At 45.8% G+C, this 24,762-nt stretch overlaps 1 protein-coding gene across 7 annotated transcripts in view; it reads right to left on the bottom strand.

The window, feature by feature from the left end:
* The window catches only part of ctbp2l (C-terminal binding protein 2, like), an 82,278-nt gene that overhangs the window by 27,002 nt on the left and 30,514 nt on the right, over positions 1–24,762 (bottom strand). For 2 of the 7 annotated variants that reach the window (XM_062474738.1, XM_062474740.1), the window contains exon 2: positions 18,983–19,159. In XM_062474738.1, the coding sequence (XP_062330722.1) occupies positions 18,983–19,040 (58 nt within the window). In that variant the 5' untranslated portion in view covers positions 19,041–19,159. Of the gene's footprint in view, positions 1–2,176; positions 2,268–5,009; positions 7,020–7,091; positions 7,161–7,284; positions 7,325–18,982; positions 19,160–24,762 lie in introns of those variants that run through there. The other 5 variants (XM_062474736.1, XM_062474737.1, XM_062474733.1 and 2 more) reach the window with 5 other exon arrangements.

The following is a 24,762-nucleotide window of genomic DNA, read 5'->3' as shown; positions in this document are numbered from 1 at the left end:
ATAGTACAGCTTGATATGATGTTATCTTATTTACAATTGGCTTAAAGTGTGTCTATTCATATACAGGTCAGGTTGAAAGTGCATTGTAAAACATATCAGTTAGTTTTTTCATTACATTAAAGTATGGCATATTTGTATTTGCTACCCAGAGACACTTTCACTAATATTATACTTTAGCTTATAGTGTGTTTGTTAAACACTATATAGCATGCATTATAAAACCTTTAGGAAAATTACCTGTACACCTTATTGTAATTATTTTAGATGTTTCTGAAAGATTGATTGAGAGCAGGACAGAAGAGTCCTCCCTGAGGAGTGGCCCCAGTGGATCCCCAGGTAAATTGTCAATCTTACATTGTATGTTGTACTCTTCTGCTAACTTTTCCATCGATATTGTCCACAAGTTTATATTGAATATGTTTAATGCTGTAGAAAATGTTGAGATGTTTCCTATATGTGTCTAAAATAGCTCTGCATCGCCTGGTGAGACACATGCTTGCCACCCAAAAATTATCACTGGCCCCATCCTGGCCACCCCAATGGAAATTCCCTGGCTCCGCCACTGCCCACAGGCAGTCAATGTACATTTACATTTATTCATTTAGCAGACACTCTTATCCAGAGTGACTTACAGTAAGTACAGGGACATTCCCCCGAAGCAAGTAGGGTGAAGTGCCTTGCCCAAGGACACAACGTCATTTGGCACAAACTGGTAACCTTCAGATTACTAGCCCGATTCCCTAACCGCTCAGCCACCTGACTCCCTGTACCATTTACTACGTTTTCTAAAGCATTACAACATGCGCACACACACACACACACACACATGCAGGTGCAACAAAACACAGGCATAGTGGTGTGTAAAGGGAATGCATTGTAGATATTTGCTTGTACTGGTGAACACTTCGAGATCATAAGACAACTTCAACTGAGATGGAAGACATTTACATTTTACATGTAGTCATTTAGCAGACGCTCTTATCCAGAGCGACTTACAGTAAGTACAGGGACATTCCCCCCGAGGCAAGTAGGGTGAAGTGCCTTGCCCAAGGACACAACGTCATTTGACACGGCCGGGAATCGAACTGGCAACCTTCAGATTACTAGCCCGACTCCCTAACCGCTCAGCCACCTGACTCCACAGAAGAACTGACATTACAGGTGCAAATGTTTGCCATTATCCGGACATATACTATATATACACATAACTATAAAGGAGAAGTGACTTCTTTTCATTTATAACATCTCTTTTTTCCCCAATGGACAAGTGACCTTATGATTCGTTTATGACTGTTGCTATGGCGGAGCACCCTGGCATTAGTCACCCTTGCAGCACCAAACTTTAGTTACAGCACCTGTATTCTACGAGTATTTCTGTATGTATGTGTGTGTATGTTAAAACTAAAGAGATCAGCCCTGCTGCTGTCTATAGATTCAGGTCACAAACATTTACACTCACACTCACAGATGGCTGTTGGGATCTCTAGTTTTAATCCCTTACCTATTTCTGGACAGGTAACATAAGGCAAGCCTACACAGTGAGCAGAGAACATTCAAGAATAGCACATCTGAATCAATGTCAGCCACAAACACCTGAGCATACCACTTCCAATCAAGGACATGAGGACACATTAAGCATGCATCCCGATGACTGTCCTTCCAAACCTGGACCGGGGAAAATTAAAATCCCATTGAAGGCCCCCTCTGGGAACCATGAGCTCTGAAGGTTACGTAACTGTCAACCAAGAGATATAACAGCCTCTGTTATACCTCTGTCCCCAACACACACATTTGGGAAAGGGATCTGAACAGTTTTAACCCCTTCTTTTTCACACACGACACAAGATACACAGATTAACAGATCAACTACAAACCTTGCAGATCCCATCAGGCTTTGCGGCAACCCCTGTGGGGTCCCGACTCCCATCACCCTCACTCAATGCAAAGCTCCTCCCTCTCCCTTCTCCTGCCAACCCAGCCAGCCTCCTAAGGCTCTGTCCCGGAAAAAGCACAACTGAAGATGTTCTCGTGACACATGCTGGATTATCCTTAGTGCCGGGCCATGTGCACTTTACACAGATGGCGATCCCACCCAACTAATCTGGAAAGCACACCCGCACACACACACACGTCAGCTAAGACAGCAGCTAGGCTGCTTCACGTGACGAGTACCGACCTGCAGTGCTCTGAGGTACGCCACTGACAGACAACTCCATGGCCAATGCGAGAGCGGGCACCAGTGCACTCTCCCTACATTGGGCAGAAAGAGAACTGCCGCCAACGAGGCTAGCCTGACCATTTAATGCCATTATTAATGCTACTTATGGCCTCAGCCAACCAAGAGAGGCCCACGGAGACGGAAGGGCCCTCCCACCTGCAGTCCTACATAAAGCTGGAGTGGAAGATTTAGACATTTCAGTTCAAAATCTTTTGTTTGGAAATAAGGAAAATATGGCTGTTGTAATAACACAGTAATATATGTCAAATAAATCATACTTGAATCTACTACAATGTTATAATATAGTGTAGAGTTTGCCATCTTCAATATAGCAAGATAAAATTGTTGTTTCTTTTGACTGTAGCAACACTACAAAAAAAACTGCTTTGGTGTACTCAATAAGCAGTGTCACCTCATCAATATGCATGTTTGATCTTAAAACACAATGCGTGTAATAAGAGAGATTTTCAACAGCGTGATTGTCTTTACACAAAAAGGAAAGCAATCTCTTGAGACGGCGCTCAGAGAAAGATGCTGGTGTTCACCAAGTGGCCCTCACAAACACATTGTTATTTTCCCTCAATTTTCTCTGTCTCTCACCAAGTGAGGCTTTTTCTGACACAAACATGTACACAATGCTAATTTCTCCGCGCCGCGCAGGTCTCCCGCTCAGAACCTCTCTCTCTCTCTGCCGTTTCTTAAATGTGAAGATAATCTTGCGCTGATTACCACCAAAACCTCCGGTTGCCTAGCAACACACAATTAAGGGGCACGCTTTCAGATGTGAGGCAAGGGGCTGCCCATTATCAGATGAAATTACCTAAGCAACAAATGTCAGACAAATGCAAATGAGATTGACGTGCCAAACTTTTTCTTTCTTTCTTGAGGACCAATAATGCGTTCTGATGGCGACCTTGTGAGTGTGCGTGAGAACTGCAGTGCGTGGAGGACAGGAAGGGGTTGTGGGGCGAGTGGGGAATGTAAGAGAAGTTCTCTAATAACCTGGCCTAGCATCCTTACCTTTGATTTCATTGACACAAGTCAAGAATAAAAACTAAAAATACAGGGGGATAACCCATTATCTCTTTATTGGAACCAGAAAACACAGAACCATTTACACAGATCTCCACAGCCAGATCAGTGTCTGGGTTGCTTTGCCAAAACGCAAGGTGACAGGATTAAAACCCTTACTGAGCTCATCAGCTCTCATCATCGTGAGAATAGCTCTAGCTGTACTGGTGTCTATTCAAGCCCATTGTTTACAACACAGGGCCCAGATATATCACACAAGTTATCATGGTAAATTGAACACAGATATCTTCTGCAGAAGCTTACACTATTGACCTTCAGATAGTTGTCTCCCAATCCACAAAATCACTTATTTTATATACCCGCAGAGAATATGAATATTCATGAATATGAATTCATGTTCATGAATATGAACAGTTGTAGGCAATTTAACAACTCTGTCTAAATAGACAAGCACAAGAACGTGAAATGAGTAAACACCTGTTTCTTTGCTGCACTCCATGGCATCAATTAGGCATCTAAGACCTTCAAAATAAAATATTTTTTTTATCTTTACCTGGCTGATACTGCATATCCATGTAAATCCTAAGAATTTCTAAGCATGCTTTTCAAACTTTCGATGGGAAATAACTAGGCAACTTGTGTGGCTTACTACTGCCTTCACTGTGGAATATTCTAGAGAAAGCTACTAGAGAACCCATGACACCTTCCCGTAGCTATGGAGATTTACCTTAAATTTAAGTTTCAATTAAAGTAGGAGAATCCACCACCCTCTGTATCCCTGCTTGAGGGTGGAGGAATTACATTTGGGGTCCAAGACCAAAATGTACATAATGAAACTGACATATCTGCTAAGCCAGGCGGATATTGTTTGGCCAGTGTGCAGGGTATCTAAAAAAAGAAGCTAGCTACCTCTTACAATCAACTCCAAGAGCCACACATCCAATTACTGTAATTGGATTGGGGGGGATAGTAAATCCCAGATTAGGGAAAGAATTGTGTAAAATAGAGTGACAGTGGTTCTTCATCCACCTCCCAACTGTTAACCCCACGGCCAAGTTACCTTTATTGTCATTCAAATGTCTCTACATACTGTATGTTAAAATAAATCCAAACATAAAAAGGTTGATTAAAAGTAGTGTCTCAAGAGGTTAATTAGAGGGTAAACGGAGCAGAACCATCAGTTTGGTCGATGAAGATGTTTCTCCAACACTCTCTTTTTACTCTCGTAGGCACTATTTATTTGCGTCCAGCTGTCTTACATGTAAACAAATCCCACTTGTCATTTGAACACAAAACAATATGTGGAGGGTTGTTTTTATCTAGGTGTGGCTAGGCTGTGAATATATTGGCAATATTGACCCATATTTCTATTAAGTAAAGTAAAGGCAACACTCATTCGTGGGGTGATTTTCATTGGAAGCAGTTCAACAGGGATCACAGCAATGCTATAACTCAGGCACATTGCACACACACATTGCTGCGCCGAATGTATAAATAGTTGACAATTTAAAAACAGACCTCTTTGTGAAAGCTGCTTAACATGTCAGATATATCACATGCTATTTAGTCGCTCCATTGAAAATGGTACTCCATGCCAAATGCAAACATCTCAGAAAAACATCTCAGAGAAGCAATGCAGACGACATATTGAAAAATTGACCACATCCACAACCAGGACTCCTATAAAACACAATACGTGCAAGCCAGGAGAGATGGGAGGAGGGAAAGAGTGAGGGAGGGGGGACGTTATAGCGGTTACTTGTGTCAGGCGATGCCATGGTTGAGACAATGACGGGTGGTCCAGTCCGACGCCCCACCATCTTGTTGTTGTTGAGGGCCTGCCCCTGGAGAGAGGACGATGCCGTCGGGACCACGGCGTTCTCGGTCGCTGCAGGCCCCTTCCGGAGGAGTTGGGGGCTATGCAGGGGGCTCTGGGCAGCGGGGGACATAGGAGGCAGGTTGGGGGCCCTCTTCATCAGTTCCATGGGGGAGTAGGAGCCAGAGAATGTCTTCGGGGCTGCTCCAGGGGTCCCGGGGGCGGGCGGCTGTTGATGCTGCATTGCTGACATGGCGATGCCAGTGTGGGCATTGTACATGGACAGGGGTCTGGGCTGGGTCACCGCCACGGCGTTGGTGTAACCTTGGCTGACGGGGTAGGCTCCTCCCATGGGCCGGGGAGCTCCGGGGTAGGTGGTGGTCTCCAGGAGGTGTTGGGAGGGGGCGCTGCTGGGTCTCCTGCCCAGGAACTCTCCCATCCTGGGGGAGAAGGTCTGGACTGTGGTGGGGGGCTGCTGCATGACGTGGGGGTCCATGGCCATGTTTTGGGGTGGCATGTACATGTCGGTTCGGTGGCTGAAGCTGTTTGACCGGCCTCGCATTGCCTGCTGGCCTGCCCCGCCCTTACAGTTGAGCACCACACGAGACAGGACCCGGGCCTGGCCAAGGTTAGAGGCTACAGAGCGCACATCGTGGTCCTCCATGACTCCCAGCATGGCGGTGGAGTCGAAGCCCTGCTGCAGCAGCAGTGTGATGGTGCTCTCCGCCAGACCCTCCGAGCGCAGGTATGCCAGGAAGCCGGGGTCTGCCATTCTCTTGGGGTCGGCTCCGGGGTGGTGCAAGGGCATGCCGGCGCTCAGGGACCCCGCCGTGGCCGCCACCATAGCCGAGCTGGAGTCGTAGCCCGGGTCGTAGGGCAGCCGCTGGGCTGGCATGGCACAGTAGCCTCGGGGGAGAGATCCTTCCATTCCCTGGGAAGCCGGGTCCACCACTAAGGCGGTGGCAGCAGTCTGGCGCGGGTCCAAGGGGTGGCCGTTGAGATTGCTTGTGTAGGAGGGCGGGCAGGCCGAGGAGTAGGAGAGGGCGGGCTGCTTGGCCGCGTAGATGGGCAGCGGGGGCTGGATCCCGTAGCAAGCTGGAGAGGGAGAGCTGCCGGCAACGCGCTGGACGTCTGGGATCATCTTGGCGCCCAGCGGATCCCTGTACAAACGGCTCAACTCAGCGTGAGAGGGTTGGGGAGGCGGGGGGGGAAGAGGCGGGGGAGGAGGGGGAGGTGGAGGAGGAGGGGCAGGGGCCGGGGCCGAGGCCAGGTGGGAGGGCCTGCTTTGCCCTTGATCCCAGGCAGCTCGGACTGCCCCTCCTCCTCCCCCGTCTCCTCCCACTCCTCCCACACCAGTCAGCCCGTAATGCTGGGCTGATCTGTTGAGTAGGTGCTGGCTGGCCCCATAGAAGCCAGACCCTTCCAGTTGCTGGCCAGATAAGGCGCTGTTGGCCTGGTAATAATCCTGTGGGGGTGCTGAGGCCCTGCCCGCCATCAGCTGCTGGAGGTACAGGCTGCCCAACTCGGGCACAGAGCTCTTCCTCAGCAGTGGGTGCAGCCTATGCAGGGGCCCCTCTGGGCCTGGCGCTTGATAAGGGTACGTCTGGTACGTAAACGTGGGGTACGGCTCCTCTTTCGGCCCGAACTCTGGTGGGGGGTGTGCTTCAAGCGGCAGTTGATACCACCCCCCGCTGCCCTCTTCTCCGCCCAGAGCCGCCACGGAATTCCGGCGCCCCGCAATGGTGGCGCAGAACCGACAACGGGTTGTCTGACCTTCGTTCCACAGGCCCTCAGTCCATGCCGGTGGTCTGCCGTACAGAGAGGGGTTCGGACGCGACTGCTCTCCTGGTGCGGGCATTGGGACGGACGGACTACGAAAGGCAGTTTTAAAGGAGGGGACAAAAGAGACGGTGTCATGTTTCAGGTCTCCGATTTCACGCACCCACCTCCACAGGTAGACAGAAGGGGTTTAGGGACGGAGGGAGGAGAGGAAAAAAGGTGAAGCGTGATGAGGTATCCTTTCACCTGATATGCAGATGGAAGGTGGTTGGTGTCTTGTCCTTCCTTCAGGCTGTGCTATCATATAGCTCCCTGCTGGCAGGAAAACGTTAAATAATTCAGCTCTAGAAACATTAGACTGCTATTCAGAGTATACATACTGACACACACACACACACTCACAAACATATTCTGGCAAGTCCAGAACACCAAAACGCACCTTTGGAGATCTGCCGCTTCTCCATTGTATGGTGGGCGTTGGGGAGCATGCTTGTCTAGTGGACCACATATTCACATTCTAAAATCTGACTGAGGATTGAGGCAGAAAATGCTCATAGGGGAAAAAATACTCAAAGAGAAAGAAAAAATCTGCACCATACATTGGAGGGCAGTAGAGGAGTGGGGGAGGGGTCATGGTAATCCAGTAGGACTGATCCCTTCCTTTGGCAGGCCTGCTACAGCACACACCCCTTGTTCCCACAACCACCCACCTACAGACTACACCACAGGGGATTACAGTCCAAATAAAACCCTGCTTAATTCCACTGGCCCATGTGACATCATCTGAACCAGTTTGTGCAGCGTAGACAATTGACCTTTTGCGTAAGCCACGCCCACCTTAGTTACATTTAGTCATTTAGCAGACGCTCTTATCCAGAGCGACTTACAGTAAGTACAGGGACATTCCCCCGAGGCAAGTAGGGTGAAGTGTCTTGCCCAAGGACACAACGTCAGTTGGCATGACCGGGAATCGAACTGGCAACCTTCGGATTACTAGCCCGACTCCCTCACCGCTCAGCCACCTGACTCCCCTGCCGCCTGACTCCCCCTAATTACCGTTGTTAGTCCGCCAAGCGTTGTTTCTTTGTAAGCGGGTACTACTGTAAACTTCTGTATAAGTAGCATACTGTACCGGTCAGTGTAAGTGATTCTTCATGTGATTTTTTGGTGTGTAATACTTGTGTAAGTGATTCTTACACAAGTAATACCTCCTGATTGAGGGGAAACAGATTTAAATATGCAGTGGATATATTCATAATATTCAAATCAACAAGGAAGGGGACATATCAATAATTAAAGCAAAGCATACTGTACTGCAGTACAGTAGTACTAGCAGAGGGTCAAGGTTAAACTGATTCAGTGATTAAAGCTAATTCATTCGTAATTGGTTGTTATGGCATCATGTTCAAGTTTAAAATCTATGATTCCGAATTAAAAGTAGGCAATGTTTCCAGCTCAGCCCTTACGAAAAATAAGTATACTTCAAGTTTAATTTGTAAGTATACTTAAGAATAACAAGTATACTATTATCATGGTACTTAAAGTACTAGCAGTGTACTTATTTATATACAATTTTTTTACTAAGTAAACTGAATTGGCCCACTTTTTAGGTCATTTAGTTCACTTTAAAGTACACTTATAGGGCCCTATTTTAACGATCTGAAATGCAAGTATCAAAAAGCAAAGCACAACTAACTTTGTGGGCGGGACTCCGGCGCTGTTGCTATTATACCGGCGGGATAAATGACTTTGAGCCTGGCGCAAATCTAAAATGGGTTGGTCTGAAGTAGCTACATTACTAATGGGTGTGGTTTGGGCGTAACGTGCAATAAATCAATCAGAGCGTCATCTCACATTCCCTTTAAGAGCAGGCGCGCTTGTTTCATGGCGGATTGCTATTATAACGGCGGATTTGTCAGGCGCACGCCAGGAGTGGTTCACAGCCGAGGAGACCGATGTTCTCGTCAGGGCCGTAAAAGATAGAGAAGTGACATTGTATGGGGAAGGTAGGGCAGTTTTCCCATTGCACTAAGTTGCCCACTCATGCTGCTCATTCAAATTCTTAGTCTTATTTTTATATATATTTTATTTTAAAAAAATGATTATTTTAAAATTGTTTAGTTCTTAGAATTAGTTTAACCATTGTACTTTTTTACTTAACTTAAGACCCTTATATGTGTATTGTTTGCACCTTCCTACCACAGTAAATTCTGTGTTTGTGTAACGTCGCTCTGGATAAGAGTGTCTGCTAAATGACTAAATGTAAATGTAACATACATGATTCTGATTCTGATTGGGATGGGAGAAGAAACCCACCCAAATTAGCTTCGGTTAAACAGGCGTGGGAGGAAATTGCTACAATTGTTACAAATCAAGTTCACATACATGGAGATTTCTCATGATCATCCTTTTAATCATTGACATGAAAGAAATGTAACACAGCCATACAATAAATCAAAACAATGTAACGTAGCTTCGCAGGAACAAGACCCTGGACTCGCCAGCAGTGCGCACAGGCCAAGCATGCGCCCTTAAAATAGCATCTGAATAACGCGCCATTGACTTTAGACTAAGTTTTTCCTTGTCTGTGGCGGAATTATTTTTCTGAAACTGCAAAATAGCACCAGGGAACGTTTGCGCCGGAAAACGCGTCCTTTTTTCGCTGAACCGCCCCCCGGGAGTGCAAGGTCATTTCCTAATTTACCGACGTGCGTTTGTGGAGGGAAAAGCCCGCTTTGCGTCGAGTGCAAACTAGGAATGATACTTGCGTCGTTGAAAAAATTCAATTGGGCTGGGTGCAAGATAGGGCCCATAGTGTATTTGAAGTTTACTTTTGAATACTGTAAAGTATTCAAAGTTCAAGTATAAGAGTATAGGGCTTCAAAATGTTTTGGCAGTAATTAAGGTTACAGCTTCAGTAACAAAAAATATTCAATGTGCAATGCATAATAGATTTTCCTAGACATGAATAATTAGAATATACAAGATGGATCTAACAAATGTAACTTGTAATGTACTTTAAAAGTATTTTAACTGTTTTTGCTGTATAATAAAAGAAAACGTACATCCTACTCCAGAAGAAATGTATACCATTTTCTGTTTCTAAGCATACTTCTTAAAAGTATATCAAAAATGAACCATTTTAAAAGCATACTTAAAAGTATATCAAAAGTGAACTATTTTCCAAGTATACTTATTAAAAGTATATCAAAAGTGAACTAAAAGTACTATCCATTTTAGTATACTACAAGTATACTTTAATATACTTCTTTTTCGTAAGGGAGACCCACTTACTGGAGCTAAATATGTACTGTTGGAGTGTAGCTGGCTAGTAAACTGTTGTTGTGGTCTAGCTAGAGCTAACACTATTAGCTAATATTATCATACTAGAAGTAGTGGCTAGCTTCTATCTAGCTCAACTTTACCGCGATTAGTTTAGTTTGTTGGTAATAGTAGCTCTAAAAGATAGCCATTATTAAGATAATATTAGAAGTAAGCCTAATCGTACTAGTAAATAGTAACCATAATTTTTTTTATCCAGTTTTGCGAATGTAATCTCACATCTAATAGCTAGCTTAGGGCTTCAGAGAAAGTACAATAGCAGCACAGTACGTTAAAACAGACAAAAGTATGTTTGTTGATAAGATATTCAGCTGAGAATGGGGCATACACAGTATGTCCCCTCTAAACTCCTGGGGTACTTGCTCATGGCCACCAACAAAACTCAGCAAGGATTGTTCTTGCTCCGGCTTTAACTTATGGATATTCGGCAGCGTTGCCACAACCGACCGAATAGCTTCGCTTGCATCTTTCTCAGCCGCCATTACTGAACTACAGCTCAAACTAGTGCACAACCTCAACGTCATCATTCTCAGCCACTCCCTCTGTTCGCTGATTGGACCTACAAAAATGTGTTTCTGAAAACCAACTAATACACCGCAATCCCAGACCTAGTACAGAAGCAAAATGAAAATTGAGCAGAAGTACGTAGGAGGGCAGAGCCAGGCTAGGCATTTTGCGCCTTAACGACCGAAAGCTTGACGGAGCTTCTTAAGTATTCAAGATATTTATTGGCATGTATACGGTTTAGTTGATCCAAGATGGCGCCGATGATGGCTGCCTCGGTCGTTAGGTGCGCTCTTTTTTGTCTTGTTTTGTCTGTTAATTCAGTGTTCTGCCAAGATTTCCGGGGTTCTCTAACAAGAGAAGTACTTCTAAACATCAGGACTACAACTCCTGTGGATTTATTTCCCACTTTTCTGCTTCCAGCGGCAGTATTAGTGGGAATTATAGTCAAAGCCACCCTCGGCTTTGTCCTAGCAGCGAAGCGTCGTAGGAGAGGCAAACGAGCCGGTGCTCTGGTGCGACTCCGTCGGCGTGGGGCACGCACAGCGTTACCGGGGATATTTCTCTCCAACGTGCGTTCACTGAGCAACAAACTGGATGAACTTCAGCTACTGGTGTGAAAAAACAGAGACTTTCATTCATCTTCCGTTTTGTGCTTTACGGAGACATGGCTGAGTGAACTGATCCCAGACTCTGCGCTACAGCTAGCAGGTTTCAAACTGCTGAGAGCGGATCGTGATCCTGTGCTCTCTGGCAAAACGAAAGGCGGTGGTATTTGTTTTTACATTAACAGTGGCTGGTGTGAAGATGTGACAGTAATTCTGCAGCACTGTTCTCCTGATCTGGAATCATTTTTTATTAACTGTAGATCTTTTTACTCGCCACGAGTTTGCATCATTCATTCTGGTTGGCGTCTACATGCCTCCGCAGGCTAGCGTCAACGAGGCTCAACGTGTGCTCGCCAGCCAGATACTGAGTGTGGAGCATGAAAATCCGGATTCCTTGGTTATTGTGCTAGGCGACTTTAACAAAGGCAATCTCACTCAAGAACTCCCAAAATATAGACAATTCATCAAATGCCCTACCAGAGAAGGAAACACCTTGGATCACTGCTACTCTACAATCAGCAAAGCATACCATGCGGTCCCCCGAGCAGCACTGGGTCACTCTGACCACGCCATGGTCCACCTGATTCCTGCATACAGGCAGAAGCTAAAACGCTGTAAGCCTGCTGTGAGGACATCAAAACAGTGGACCAGTGAAGCTATGGAGGATCTGCGGGCGTGCTTGGACTGTACTGACTGGGACATGTTCACGACTGCTACCAATGGTCTGGATGAGCTCACAGAGGCTGTGACATCATACATCAGCTTCTGTGAGGACTGCTGTATACCAACACGCACCAGGGTAAGCTACAACAACGACAAACCCTGGTTTACAGCTAAACTCAGAAGGTTGAGGTCAGAGAAAGAGGCCGCGTTTAGGAGTGGGGACAAAGTCAGTTTCAAGGAGTCGAAGAACAGGTTTAGCAAGGCGGTGAGGGAGGCTAAACGACTGTACTCAGAGAGACTAAAACACCAATTCTCTGCAAACGACTCTGCTTCTGTCTGGAGAGGGCTCAGGCAGATTACCAACTACAAGCCCAGAGCCCCCCACTCCACTAACGACTCCCGCCTGGCCAAAGACCTGAATGAGTTCTACTGCAGATTTGAAAGACAATTGGACAGTCCTGAACTACCCCTTCCCACCCAGGAGGCCTCCCACCTCCCCCCCTCTACAGTGACGACTCTCTCCATTCAGGAGGGTGAAGTTAACAGACTTTTCAAGAGGCAGAATCCCCGCAAAGCAGCTGGGCCGGACTCTGTCTCTCCAGCCACCCTCAAGCCCTGCGCTGACCAGCTGTCTCCGGTGTTTACCTACATCTTTAACACCTCCCTTGAGACATGCCATGTGCCAGCCTGTCTCAAGTCCTCCACCATCATCCCTGTGCCCAAAAAGCCAAGGCCAACAGGACATAATGACTACAGACCCGTCGCCCTGACCTCTGTGGTAATGAAGTCTTTCGAGCGCCTGGTGCTGGCACACCTTAAATCCATCACTGACCCTCTACTGGACCCCCTGCAGTTTGCCTACAGAGCCAACAGGTCTGTGGACGATGCAGTTAACATGGCCCTCCACTTCACCCTACAGCACCTGGACTCCCCAGCATCCTATGCCAGGATCCTGTTTGTGGACTTCAGCTCTGCCTTCAATACCATCATCCCCGCCCTGCTTCAGGACAAGCTCTCCCAGCTGAACGTGCCTGATTCCACCTGCAGGTGGATCACAGACTTCCTGTCTGACAGGAAGCAGTGTGTTAAGCTGGGAACACAAGTCTCTGACTCCCGGTCCATCAGCACCGGATCACCTCAGGGCTGCGTCCTTTCTCCTCTGCTCTTCTCCCTGTACACCAACAGTTGCACCTCCAGTCATCCGTCTGTCAAACTCCTGAAGTTTGCGGACGACACCACCCTTATTGGGCTCATCTCTGGTGGAGACGAGTCTGATTATAGGTGGGAAGCGGCCAACCTGGTGACCTGGTGCAGCCAGAACAACTTAGAGCTCAATGCTCTTAAGACAGTGGAGATGGTTGTGGACTTCAGGAGGAACACAGCCCCACTCACCCCCATCACCCTGTGTGACTCCCCAGTCAACACTGTGGAGTCCTTCCGCTTCCTGGGCACTATCCTCTCCCAGGACCTCAAGTGGGAACTGAACATCAGCTCCCTCATCAAGAAAGCACAACAGAGGATGTACTTCCTTCGGCAGCTGAAGAAGTTCAACCTGCCAAAGACAATGATGGTGCACTTCTACTCAGCCATCATTGAGTCCATCCTCACCTCCTCCATCACCGCCTGGTACGCTGCTGCCACTGCCAAGGACAAGAGCAGACTGCAGCGTATCATCCGCACTGCTGAGAAGGTGATTGGCTGCAATCTGCCTACCCTCGAGGACCTGCACACCTCGAGGACCCTGAGGCGAGCGAGGAAGATTGTGGCCGACTCCTCCCACCCTGGACACTCCCTGTTTTAGTCACTCCCCTCCGGCAGAAGGCTGCGGTCCAACAGGACCAATACCTCACGCCACAAAAACAGTTTCTTCCCTTCCGCTGTTGGCCTCTTCAACAAGGCCAAGGGACCACACTGACTCTAATGACTTCCTGCTTAAAACACACTGCTTTTTGCACTGCATTACAAAATTGTATCTTGTACATTTGTATTTTTTGTAATATTTGTATTTTTGTATTTTTATATTGTAATTTACGGCAATTTATATTTTATTTTATTGTATATTTAATTCTATTCTAATCCCACTTAGTACTGCAAGTTTATGTACCCTTAGTATAGATAGTCCACATATTTAAATTTTAGGTCCCTATATGTTTATTGTATGCACCTTCCTGCCAAAGAAAATTCCTTGTCTGTGCAAACTTTCATGGCGAATAAATCCCATTCTGATTCTGATTAACAAAGTTAATCCGTACAATGAAATTCTTATAGTGCAATGTCCTCCTTCCACATAATTACAATAAAAAACACTAAAAAGAGAGAAAAGTATATAAATATACAGTCAGAATAAAATAAATTAAAATAAGGCACATCAATGAAATGACAGTTTCCTGAGTGTTTAAATTGCGTTGTTTGCAAATATCGCAAGTCATAGTTCAGTGTGTGTAGGCGTAGCAGTGACCGGTAGCTAAGGTAGGATTGGTCAAAGCCGTTTTGGGGAGTGGCTTTTGCGATAGGTCAATTGGGGCTGAGCAGGCCTCACACAAGCACAGACTCCTTGTGTGTGCTTGTGTGAGGCTTGTGTGAGGCTCCTGGCTGGAGCCCTCTCTGGCCGCCACTGTGACCCCTGACCCTGTACCTCTCTCCAGTGAGGAGCGTGGAGGGTCGTGGCCTTCCCTTGGTCGAGCTTGTGTCAAATGGGAGCCAAACCTCCTCCTACTTTACACCGCACACACACGCACTCACAATATATTTTACCTTCCATCTCTGATCTCATTAACAGTCAAACACATGCCATCCTCAGGCCGATACTGTGCTACACATGAATATCAGTTACACGTGCCAGAACTGTATGAACAATATAATTAATGTAGTTTATTCAACATGACCAGATGCTGTCGTCCATGGGGGGGGACAGCGTCCCATGTTTGTTTTCAGATCCAAGAAAAAGGTAAACAACCAGGAGGGAACCAGGAAGAGAACACAGCTGTTATAAGTGCATGCTGGGAATTTGGCAGATAAGGCTGGAGGCCAGATCCCCACTCCACCACCTGAGCGTTAACCTCAAGGACGGAGCCGAGCTGAGCCAGGCAGAGCGGGATGGGGGTAGAAGGAGGGAAGGGGGTGGGCAGGAAAGATATGAGTGGACTGCAGCAGTTTGTGAAGATGGGATCAGTCATTCTCCCCCCCTTCCCATTGTCTCTCTCTCTCTTACATTCTTTCTCCCCTCTCTCACCCCATCTCAGCTCCTCAGCAGCAGTGGCGGGAGATTTGGGGAATTTATGTTTCGCAAGTCACCAGTGACATCGTCTGGAAAGGAGCTGAGATACACAGAGAAGCTATTTATCCCTGGCTGATCTGCAGAGGGCTACTGCTGAGACTAGTGTTTGTTTGTGTGTGTCAGAAAACGTTATCTCATGTCAAACTACAAACTGCCCTGTAACCAATGGAACATGACAGGTTCCACGTAAAAGTTATGGAATACAAGACATATACAATGCTAGCAAATAGGCAGAAAACAAGTATTCTGGACCCTTACTATCAAATTAATGTAAAACATTAAAGTAATCTTTTATCTGCTCCCCCATTGAGAATCCAATTCAAGGCAATAATGTGTTAGCAGTCAGCTCACTGATATAACTGTCATAATACTGTGTATCCATAGCTTCTTTAACAGAGGGGAAGGTCTATCCGGCATTTTTTTTTTACCGGGGAGTGTGACTGCTGTAAAACACACCCTTAATCACTGTGTCTCATCACTCCACAGCGACCGGCAACAATAACTTATTTTAATAAGCCCCTTTCCTGGCCGCGTGTCACTCCACCACTTCCTGCCAAAATATTAACACGTCTCAGGTCTACCGCTGGGACCTATGAGCGCGCCATGACACCTAGGAAGTAAGAAGGCAAATGTTGCCGTTGCAGGAGGAAGCAAATGTATAAATTTCTCAGGAGTTTTTTATGGGCTAGCTAAATAACGCCTGGCCAATCAAACTGCCACCGACCCTATCTAGCGTGTCACCAAGGCACTGACTAAGTTCCACATGAGCAAAATTATCTTCTTCAGCACTCTATAATTAAGTAAAACACATCATTTTCCAGCCCAACATATGACATAGAAAGACGAAGAAACCATGGTTTAGTTTCAATTTAGTTCTGTCATAAATAAAACTACAAAATAAAATAAACAACATCGACATGACAGAGGAGGGGGATGCAGCCAGGGCGACGAAGCCAGCCATTCCAACCAGTTCTAAGTGCTGAGTGGCCCTTCCCTGACAGCTCGAATGGTGGGAAAAGACGTCCAACAACATGTCTTTGGAGCAATCTGGCCATCTTTCTGGGGCGTGGGCTGCCGCAGGGCAGCACTTGGCAAGCGGCGGTGGTAGGAAGAGGAGGAGAAGCTGGAGGAGAGATAGCTGTGGAATGATTTAGATCAATTGACTATAGTGCCATTCACCCATTAAACTTTCATGGGGACTTCATAAATTAGAACCATAACGGGAGAACTTGAACATTTCCAGTCAATTACTGTGATTGTACAGTATATTAAACTTTTAACAAGCCTCCAGGCATCCCCCCCCCCCCTCTATCCTGCCACCAGTCTTGGTTAGAGAAGGGGATGAGAGAAAATAGAGGGAGGAGAAAGAGGAAGGGGAACACATGGTAACAATTCAGGCTTCATGACTTTCAGAGGGTCCACATCTGCTGTGTTATCAAGTCCACCACCAGCAGTCACCCTTCCCATCATGCATCAGTCTGAGGCATGACACAGCAGGTTCAGGGAGAAAGATAAAAGGAAAGAGAGATTAAAAGAAAGAGAGCAAGAGGGAGGAGAAAGAACAGTTAACAGTAGCCAAACACCAGCTCTGAAAATCATCTTAATTTGGTAATACAACTCCTTTCGTTTCTTTTGGTAGGTTTTAACTCCAATTTATTTGGTTTATTGCTTTCTCCTTGGTGTCATGCAGCCCTGTTATCCTGCCTGTCTTTCTCTAGCCAGTGCCCATACTGCCTCACAGATGGGCGGACAGAAGGGAGAGGCGACAGCCCGCTTGTTTTTTTGGAGGAGACGGATGGGGGTGCCGGGGATGCAGCCGAGAGGGAGGCTGGGAGAAGCTGTTCTCCTTATCATCCCTTCACCAGAAAGACCAGCGATGAAGCCAGGTCCAGATCCCTCATGAAGATGGGACATGGGTAGTGTTAAGTGTGAAGAGAGGCTTGGAACACACAGACCAGTGACAGTGGGGGGAGGTGGGTGGGATGTGGGTTCAGCATTAGACAGAGCGTGATAGGACCTGAGGCCGGGGAACACATTTCTAAAAAACTGCTCCTCCTGTGATTGGAATGTCTGCTTGCTCGGGTTCATGAGAGGTTTCAGTGCACCAGTAGTTGGGGTGTGCGGGGGTTGGGAGGGGGGGGTGCGGAGAGAAAGAGTCCCCCGGGATGCTTATCTTAGGTTAACTAAAAGCTCTTGATAGTAAGTAAATAAAAAAACATCTACTTCATCAAGCCAGATTATGCTGAACAAGTTCTTCTGACCAACCATCTAGCCACAGAGTCAAATACATAATAACAGAGAAAGGAGGGACGGACAGGGGACGGACGAAACTTCACTGAAAGGGAACTGGCTTGTGCAGTTGTGACCATCTGTCCTAAGGACACATTCTGAAACCCGATTCTAGAAACTGAGTCTCACATGTAGTAAGACAATGGAAACACAGACCACAGCCTCACCACCGAGTTTGCCAAAGCTTCTTTTGGCATTTCAGAAATATGGAAAAAAAACAACAACAAAAAATACCTTGCCGATAGAAATGATGGAGGACATGCTGGAAATTGTGCATTTCTCCTTTCGGCTTGTGATAGCTGGAGTCTGGGTGAAGTGGATGTCTGGAGGAGGATAAGTAAGGCCTGGCCAAACACAGGTGAATCCACAGGGTGTGTTTGGTTAAGACAACACAGACAATCACCATGGCAGCCTTATCATGGTGCTACACACGATCAATGGGAAAACTTTGCCTTGTCACTGGCAAAACAAATCACACAGTGCATTCCCCCCCCCTTCTGCCCTCACAATAGCTGCCTACGAGCCACTATGAGCCATCTGTCCGTCCCTTTCTACCCGCTTGAATCTTGAGAATGTGCAGGTACGCTTGCCACAGCATGCCACACGCATCACAGTCACACCTGTTACTGCAAAAACACCCACATGCTGTATGTAAGATGCATAGAAAATCACACAGTATACACACATAAAGGGTAACCACACAATGTCCCCCTGTCCCACTCCTACACACACACCAGCGAACACCAGACATGATACCCACAGACAGGCCTAGACGTCCAGCTGCTTGACTGAGATGTGCTAGAACAGCTGGACAAGACCAATGGAATTCTGGGTGTGCAGGAAGGGGGCTGGAAACAATAAAATATTCAGCAATGCTCATAGTGAAGTCTTTGACTGAAGTCTCAGGATACAGGCCATCTCAACACAATATTCTGTGACTGTCTACAGTATGGCTTTGTATGTAAAACCTTCAGTACCACCCCTGGCATGCTCTGGTCCCGTTTTTTTATGAATTTGTGAAGGGGGGGGGGGGGCAGGAAAATGTTCATGTAGATCAATGATTTGGTGATTAGGTAGACATTTATACAGGCCCATAACATCTCAAACAGACAACTAGTGGTGAGTAGAGGATTATCCCAGTCGATAGCCATTGATTATCAATAGGTCTTTGCTTGTGCTGCTAACAATAAGGACAATGAAGAGGGGAACACAGTGGAAGGACTCCGGTCCCATTAGGTTCTGGAACCAGTCTGAAGAAGGTGGCAGAGGTGGGCTTATGCAAGTAGGGGAGCCCAGAGAAAATGGTAAATGAGGAAGTCAGTTCTGCTGTGAAATGTGAAAGAGTGAGTGTGTGTTTGTTTGTGTGTGTGTGAATGCAAAAAAGAGTGTGTGGAAGTGAGAAAAAGACAAGAGAGAGAGAAAGAGGAGGGAGGGAAATGGGTGGGGTAGCCTACCTTCGCAGATCCTGTCCAGTCGCTGCCTCTTCACTTTGTGTTTGTCTGTCAGAGACATGTCCTCTGCTGAAGCCAGGCAGGGTGGGGGGGGGGGGGGGGGAAGGGGAGGGGGCGCGGGCAGAGAATCCTAGAGCACTGTCCGCAGTCCTCCCCAGGGCATAACGCCTTGACACACACCTGCATTGCCGCACGCACACACACACACACACGCACAACACACAGTCAAACACCCAAACAAGACAAACATGCATGCAGAGAGAGAGAAAGATAAGAATATAGGTTAATCAATGTCTTCCCTCTCTAAGGTCTTCTGCCTCGAAAATCACACAGCCAGAGTTGATAGTTGAAAGTTGATACAGCCACAAACGCGCAGAGACATGGAGATTTAGTAAAAGGGTTTTTGACAACAAAGTCACACAAAGCAGAGCAGACAAAGAGGCCAGGATGCTGCAGGCAACAGATATACATACATCTTAAGCACACATGTTCACGCACACTCACAAAGATGCCTTTGGTGACAAAAGTGCCCTATTTGCTCCAAAGGTAACAAAGATTCAATGCTACAAAGCTCCTTTTTTTACTGGCGCTGAAGTGTGTTTTTGCCTCCTACCTCCCCCTCTAACCCCCCTGCTGAACTCACATCTAACAATGTTGTTTCTAAACTGTCAATCTTCAGGTTCCTTTACCTCTTGTTTTCGCCCAGCTTTGTGGGGTACTTCTCACTCTTCAAAACTTTTCTATACATTTTCAGAGAGATTTTCCTGAGTTTTGTTTCCAAACCACAACACCAGCATAAGAACAGAACAGACAACAGGAACTGAGACATTTGTGGAAGTTTGGGTCAAAACTACAGAATTTAGTGCCGTAGATGTCAATTAAGACTGTGCTGTAATGACACCTTCTGTCCTTTAGAGGGTAGTAACAACTTCTAATACGGTAAACACAGAGTTCAGCACATTATCAATGACACAAGCTCTCAATTCTTACTGAGATACCAGGATATGGATAATTAATTAATCGATTCATTAGGTAGCTACACCAAACATACAACCTATGGAGTTTATTGACATAAAAGTCAATTGTTTACTGAGGCAAGATAAAGGCTACCATTTCACTATAAAAAGGTTTCTTGACAAGACTTCATCAAATTAGAATAAAAATTACAACTACACAATTGGGATTATGCTGTAATGTAGTGCTCCCCGTATGTTCATGTCTAGGAACTGAGCCAGCGAAGGGCCATTTTTGTTCAAAGTGCTGACATCATTTCGGCCACAGCTTGAGTGTTCCGACTCTAGATGCCAGGAAACAGGCCCAGAACAAACTCCAAGTCACCATCAATTCTTTGTAGTTTGCCTTTAGAGGGGAGTAAACACCCCTAATTCCAAACAGCAGACTCCTCTATAATCTGTGATTGATCTGTTGGCCTGAAAGTGGGCCAACCTTCCCACTCATCAGGGTTGATTTATCTGGGATGGGCTAGCCTGGTCTGAATCCCCCCCATCCATGGGCAGCTGCCCCCCTAACTTTGGTGATCCAAAAACTGTACTTGTAAAAACAAACCGCCACTATGTCCACAAGCTTCTCAAAACATTGAACTGAACAATGCATTTACCAAAAGGGTACAATTATTTTTTGTATTTTAACGTATTCTTAGCCCCCTGCCCCTCAAATAGCTACGTCCCTGCATCAAATGCGGCGGCGTTCACACAGTCTGGCTCGCACAGTGAGTCTGCTGCGATGTGGTGGCCAGTGGCGCCTTACTGCACGGGCTTACCTGGGCTTAAGCCCGGGGCCTCGACCAATCAGGGGCCTCATAATAATAATACAAAATAATAATGATGACAAATATCCGTATTCGCGGTGTCATTATGCTCTACAGTGGCATCTGGTGGTGTATGTGGAGGTGGAGGGAGCCCCCCTCCCCCTTATCTAAACAAAATGTAACAAAAACTAGAGAGGGTACAATTTCTGGGGAAATTGTAGGTTGTGCTTGCTTGGGTCGGTTGCAGATGGGTCCATTTAATATGAAACAAGCTGAACCCCCTTTGAGACAAGCTATTCTAACAACGTTGTCACCGGCAGTATTTTTCAGATGGAATCGCGATTCAAACAGTACCATCTGCTAACTGAAAATATGCCCCCAAACGCGACTTTTTGGTCACAGTCTAGAGCCCTGCGTGGAGAAGCTGAATTGTGTTACGAGCAAGCTAGCCTAGCTGCTGTTGCTAGCCAAACTACACTGATGGGATTGTTTGAATGCGCCGGAAATTAAAAACGTTTCTTTTGACATAAAGAGGCTGTGGCATTGAAGACAGCGACGCACCACACAAGCCTGAGTTTAAATACATTATTTAATGTGACATTACTTACTGTGCAAGTCTTGAATTGCTTAAATGTATAATGCTGCTAGTACACAGTGGCACGATACGATACTTGCTGTGCAACAGCAATGCACGTTGTATCCATGCATCGTTGCTAACGTGTGCTGACGTTGTGACGTAGGCTAGCACTGAGTTCCTTTCGTTGACACAAGGCACTTCTTGCCACTGAATTTCAGCCTAAACCGTGCAACGGAACATAAATAAAAATACAAGCAACTCAATCGCTACCAAGACGAAACTTTTGTCACCGACGTTGTCTATGTCGTCCAAATATTGACGGATCCTTAGGGGGGCAAAAAGAAATTGATTGTGCGATTAGCGGGCAGGGGGCCTCAAAAAATAAAAAAAAGTCCATAGCCCAGGGGCCTCATATGGGGGCCCTGAAGTGCAAATCACACCCACGAACATGAGTGCATCCCCCAAATGAAAACACTCCTCCCAAATACGAATCAACTCCCCCCAAATAGGATGACTTGCTCACCTCCCCCCAATACAAGGACACTCAAAAACACATTACATTAACTCAAAACGGAAAGGGTTGGTACTACACTTCGTTGCTGAATGGATGCAGTAACTAACAATTTGATCGACAGAAGTACAAAATGCAATAGCCTGACAGAGTTACGTGCACCAGGACATTTGTTTGGCTATCAAAGTATGTAGCAAGTAGTAGGCTACTTACGCAAAAGTATAAATTGCATGTTAAACGTCAAAATCGATAGCAAAACAACCATCCTGGTCCACGTAACTCTGTCATTATCATGAAGTTGATCGTTTTGGTTGGAATAAAAGAAGAAACATTGTGTTAACAATTCAGAGTCATGACTTGCAATACTCTTTATTTTAATCAGGGACATTCCTATGAAATAATCTTAGATATGCTTAGATATAACGTTTCACAACATTAAAATAAGAAGACTATGCGCACGCTAAAAACACAGTTGAAGGAAGCAGGACTTTTCAGAAGAAAAAACAGAATAGTCCACAACAGAAGAACGAAATGCCACAATGACAGAGTTACGTGGACCAGGATAATTGTTTGGCTATCGATTTTTACTTTTAATATGCAATATATACTTTTGCATAAGTAGCCTACTATTTGTTACATGCTTCGATAGCCAAACAAATGTCCTGGTGCACGTAACTCTGTCAGGCTATTGCATTTTGTACTTCTGTCGATCAATTTCTTGTTAGTTACTGCACCCATTCAGTGACGAAGTGTTGTACCTACCCTTTCCATTTTGAGTTAATGTAATGTGTTTTTGAGTTAATGTAATGTTGTTTCCCATTTGGGGGAGCGTGTCTTTGTATTGGGGGGAGGTGAGCACGTCATCCTATTTGGGGGGAGTTGATTCGTATTTGGGGGGAGTGTTTTCATTTGGGGGATGCACTCATGTTAGTGGGTGTGAGTGGAACTTCAGGGCCACCGTAGCCTCAAGTGCTATTTAGACGCCCCTAGTAGTGGCACTGCATCCCGGCAAAGACTGGAGCAACTGAGCTGCAAGTAGGCCACTGATTGGTCGATACGTGCGATGCATTGAGTGGGCAACTCGCCGTGTATTGAGTGGGCCGGTCTGACGGTAACTCCCGGGCCACTTTTTTCCCCCAGTCCGCCCCTGCGCATATCTGAAGAGCCGACTATTTTTTATAGATTAAGATAGCCTATACAAATTTAATGATTATGAAATAATGAATTTTAATTGTATTTAAAATAATTTACTAATTCAAAGAACATCAAAAAAATACTTGTAGCCCTAACAGTGCGTGTCCACTACAGCTGAGCGGGCAGCGCGTGGCGTCGGCTTCCAATTCATTTTCGATGAAACCTGGCGTTGAGGCTCGCGTATGGCATTGTGGGAAGGCGAGCGGAGCGGAGCAAGTTGGATTTTCTCAACTTTATGTAAATGAAGAGCGTTAAACGCTAGCGTTGGCCAATCGGATTGGTTTCTTGTTTCTTGTAACGTAGCAACCGTTGGTCATGATAAACATTTCTAAGTTTTACAATTTCAAGATGGAGAAACTTTTCGTATGTGTCTGCACACCCAGTTCTGTTCAGAACAAAGTTACTAATGTGACGAGCCTGAATTTAAAGATTACATTAAACTAATAATGCATGGTGCAGGGTTGCCGATGTTGTCAGTGTCCCTAGTGTGTTTTTATACTTTTAAATTCAGTCTCGTCACATTACGTGACTGTTCTGTGCCACTGCTAGCTCGCTAGCCCAGCCTACAAACGACTGGTTGAGTGACCGGTGGCGTAACATGTATTCTACTGTAATCTTGCACTAGTAAAAATTATGTATTTTTACACAAATTTTGTGTAAAAGTGATATTTTGATCGATATTATGAGTACATGAATGTGAATGAACAACCCAAGTCTGCACGCTTGGCCATGACTACAACAGTGACCTTAGAGAACTACAACTCTGTATTAAAAATTGTCTAACACGCCCCCGAGCGTGGTGTACTGTGGGAAGGCAAGCGGTGCAGAGCGTTAAAAAACGCTCTAGTGGACACGTACCGTAAAGGTGCACACGATCATCCTCACATTCTGTTCCTGTCAATCATACACGCAGTGTCAACCAATTATACTGCATGAGGGAGAGCCGAGCCAACTCATACACACTCAGACGAGTACGAGCCATAACAAATCAATGCATTTTTAAAGACATTGTGGTTAAGGTAGAGTATGATTTCATTTAATAATTTAATTCAAATAATTTTCACACCTATCATTGTGAAATTGTGAAAAAAAAAGTTAAAGAGCCGTTCGGGAGCCAAAAGAGCCGGCTCTTTTCAGTGAGCTGAGCCAAACGAGCTGGCTCACAAAAAAGAGCCGGAATGCCCATCACTAGTGTGTACCAAGGTTGTTGCCATGGAGAAAACCCTAAACCGTCATTTATTGTTGTGGAGGGAGTTAGCAAGATTAAGCTTATGCGAAAATAATAAAATGGATGGGGAAAAGATGCCAGGAGGAACTGAAAAAGCCAGGTAAAAAATAAAGATCTGTCACTTCATAAATCTAGGTTCCTGCAAGGGTGGGAAAAATATGTTTTCTCAAAAGCCCTGAATCTTTCAGGTAAAAATGTGGGTTGTAATTTCCAGGAATATAACAATATGAGTCCAACGTAATGTTCATATTACATAAAGCTAAAAAAACTATTTTGCACTAAAATGAATGCAAAAAATTTGCTTGCGCGCTATGCACGCTCGCATTAATGTGAAGTTCCGATTTCAAATCACATCAAAACGTTGTCTAGGTCCTAGGTTTGGGTTAAGCCCTGAATGTTCAACGTAGGCTATGGCTCGGCCCCTGGTGGGGATGGGCTGGTTTGGGCCATTACACTCCCGTGCTGAAAATTGGTCCCACTCCGGCCCTGACTGGGCTTATTCCTG

The sequence above is a fragment of the Osmerus eperlanus genome, chromosome 12 (assembly GCF_963692335.1).
Source record: "Osmerus eperlanus chromosome 12, fOsmEpe2.1, whole genome shotgun sequence".
Taxonomy (NCBI): Eukaryota; Metazoa; Chordata; class Actinopteri; order Osmeriformes; family Osmeridae; genus Osmerus; species Osmerus eperlanus.
This window is presented reverse-complemented; position numbering and strand designations above follow the sequence as displayed.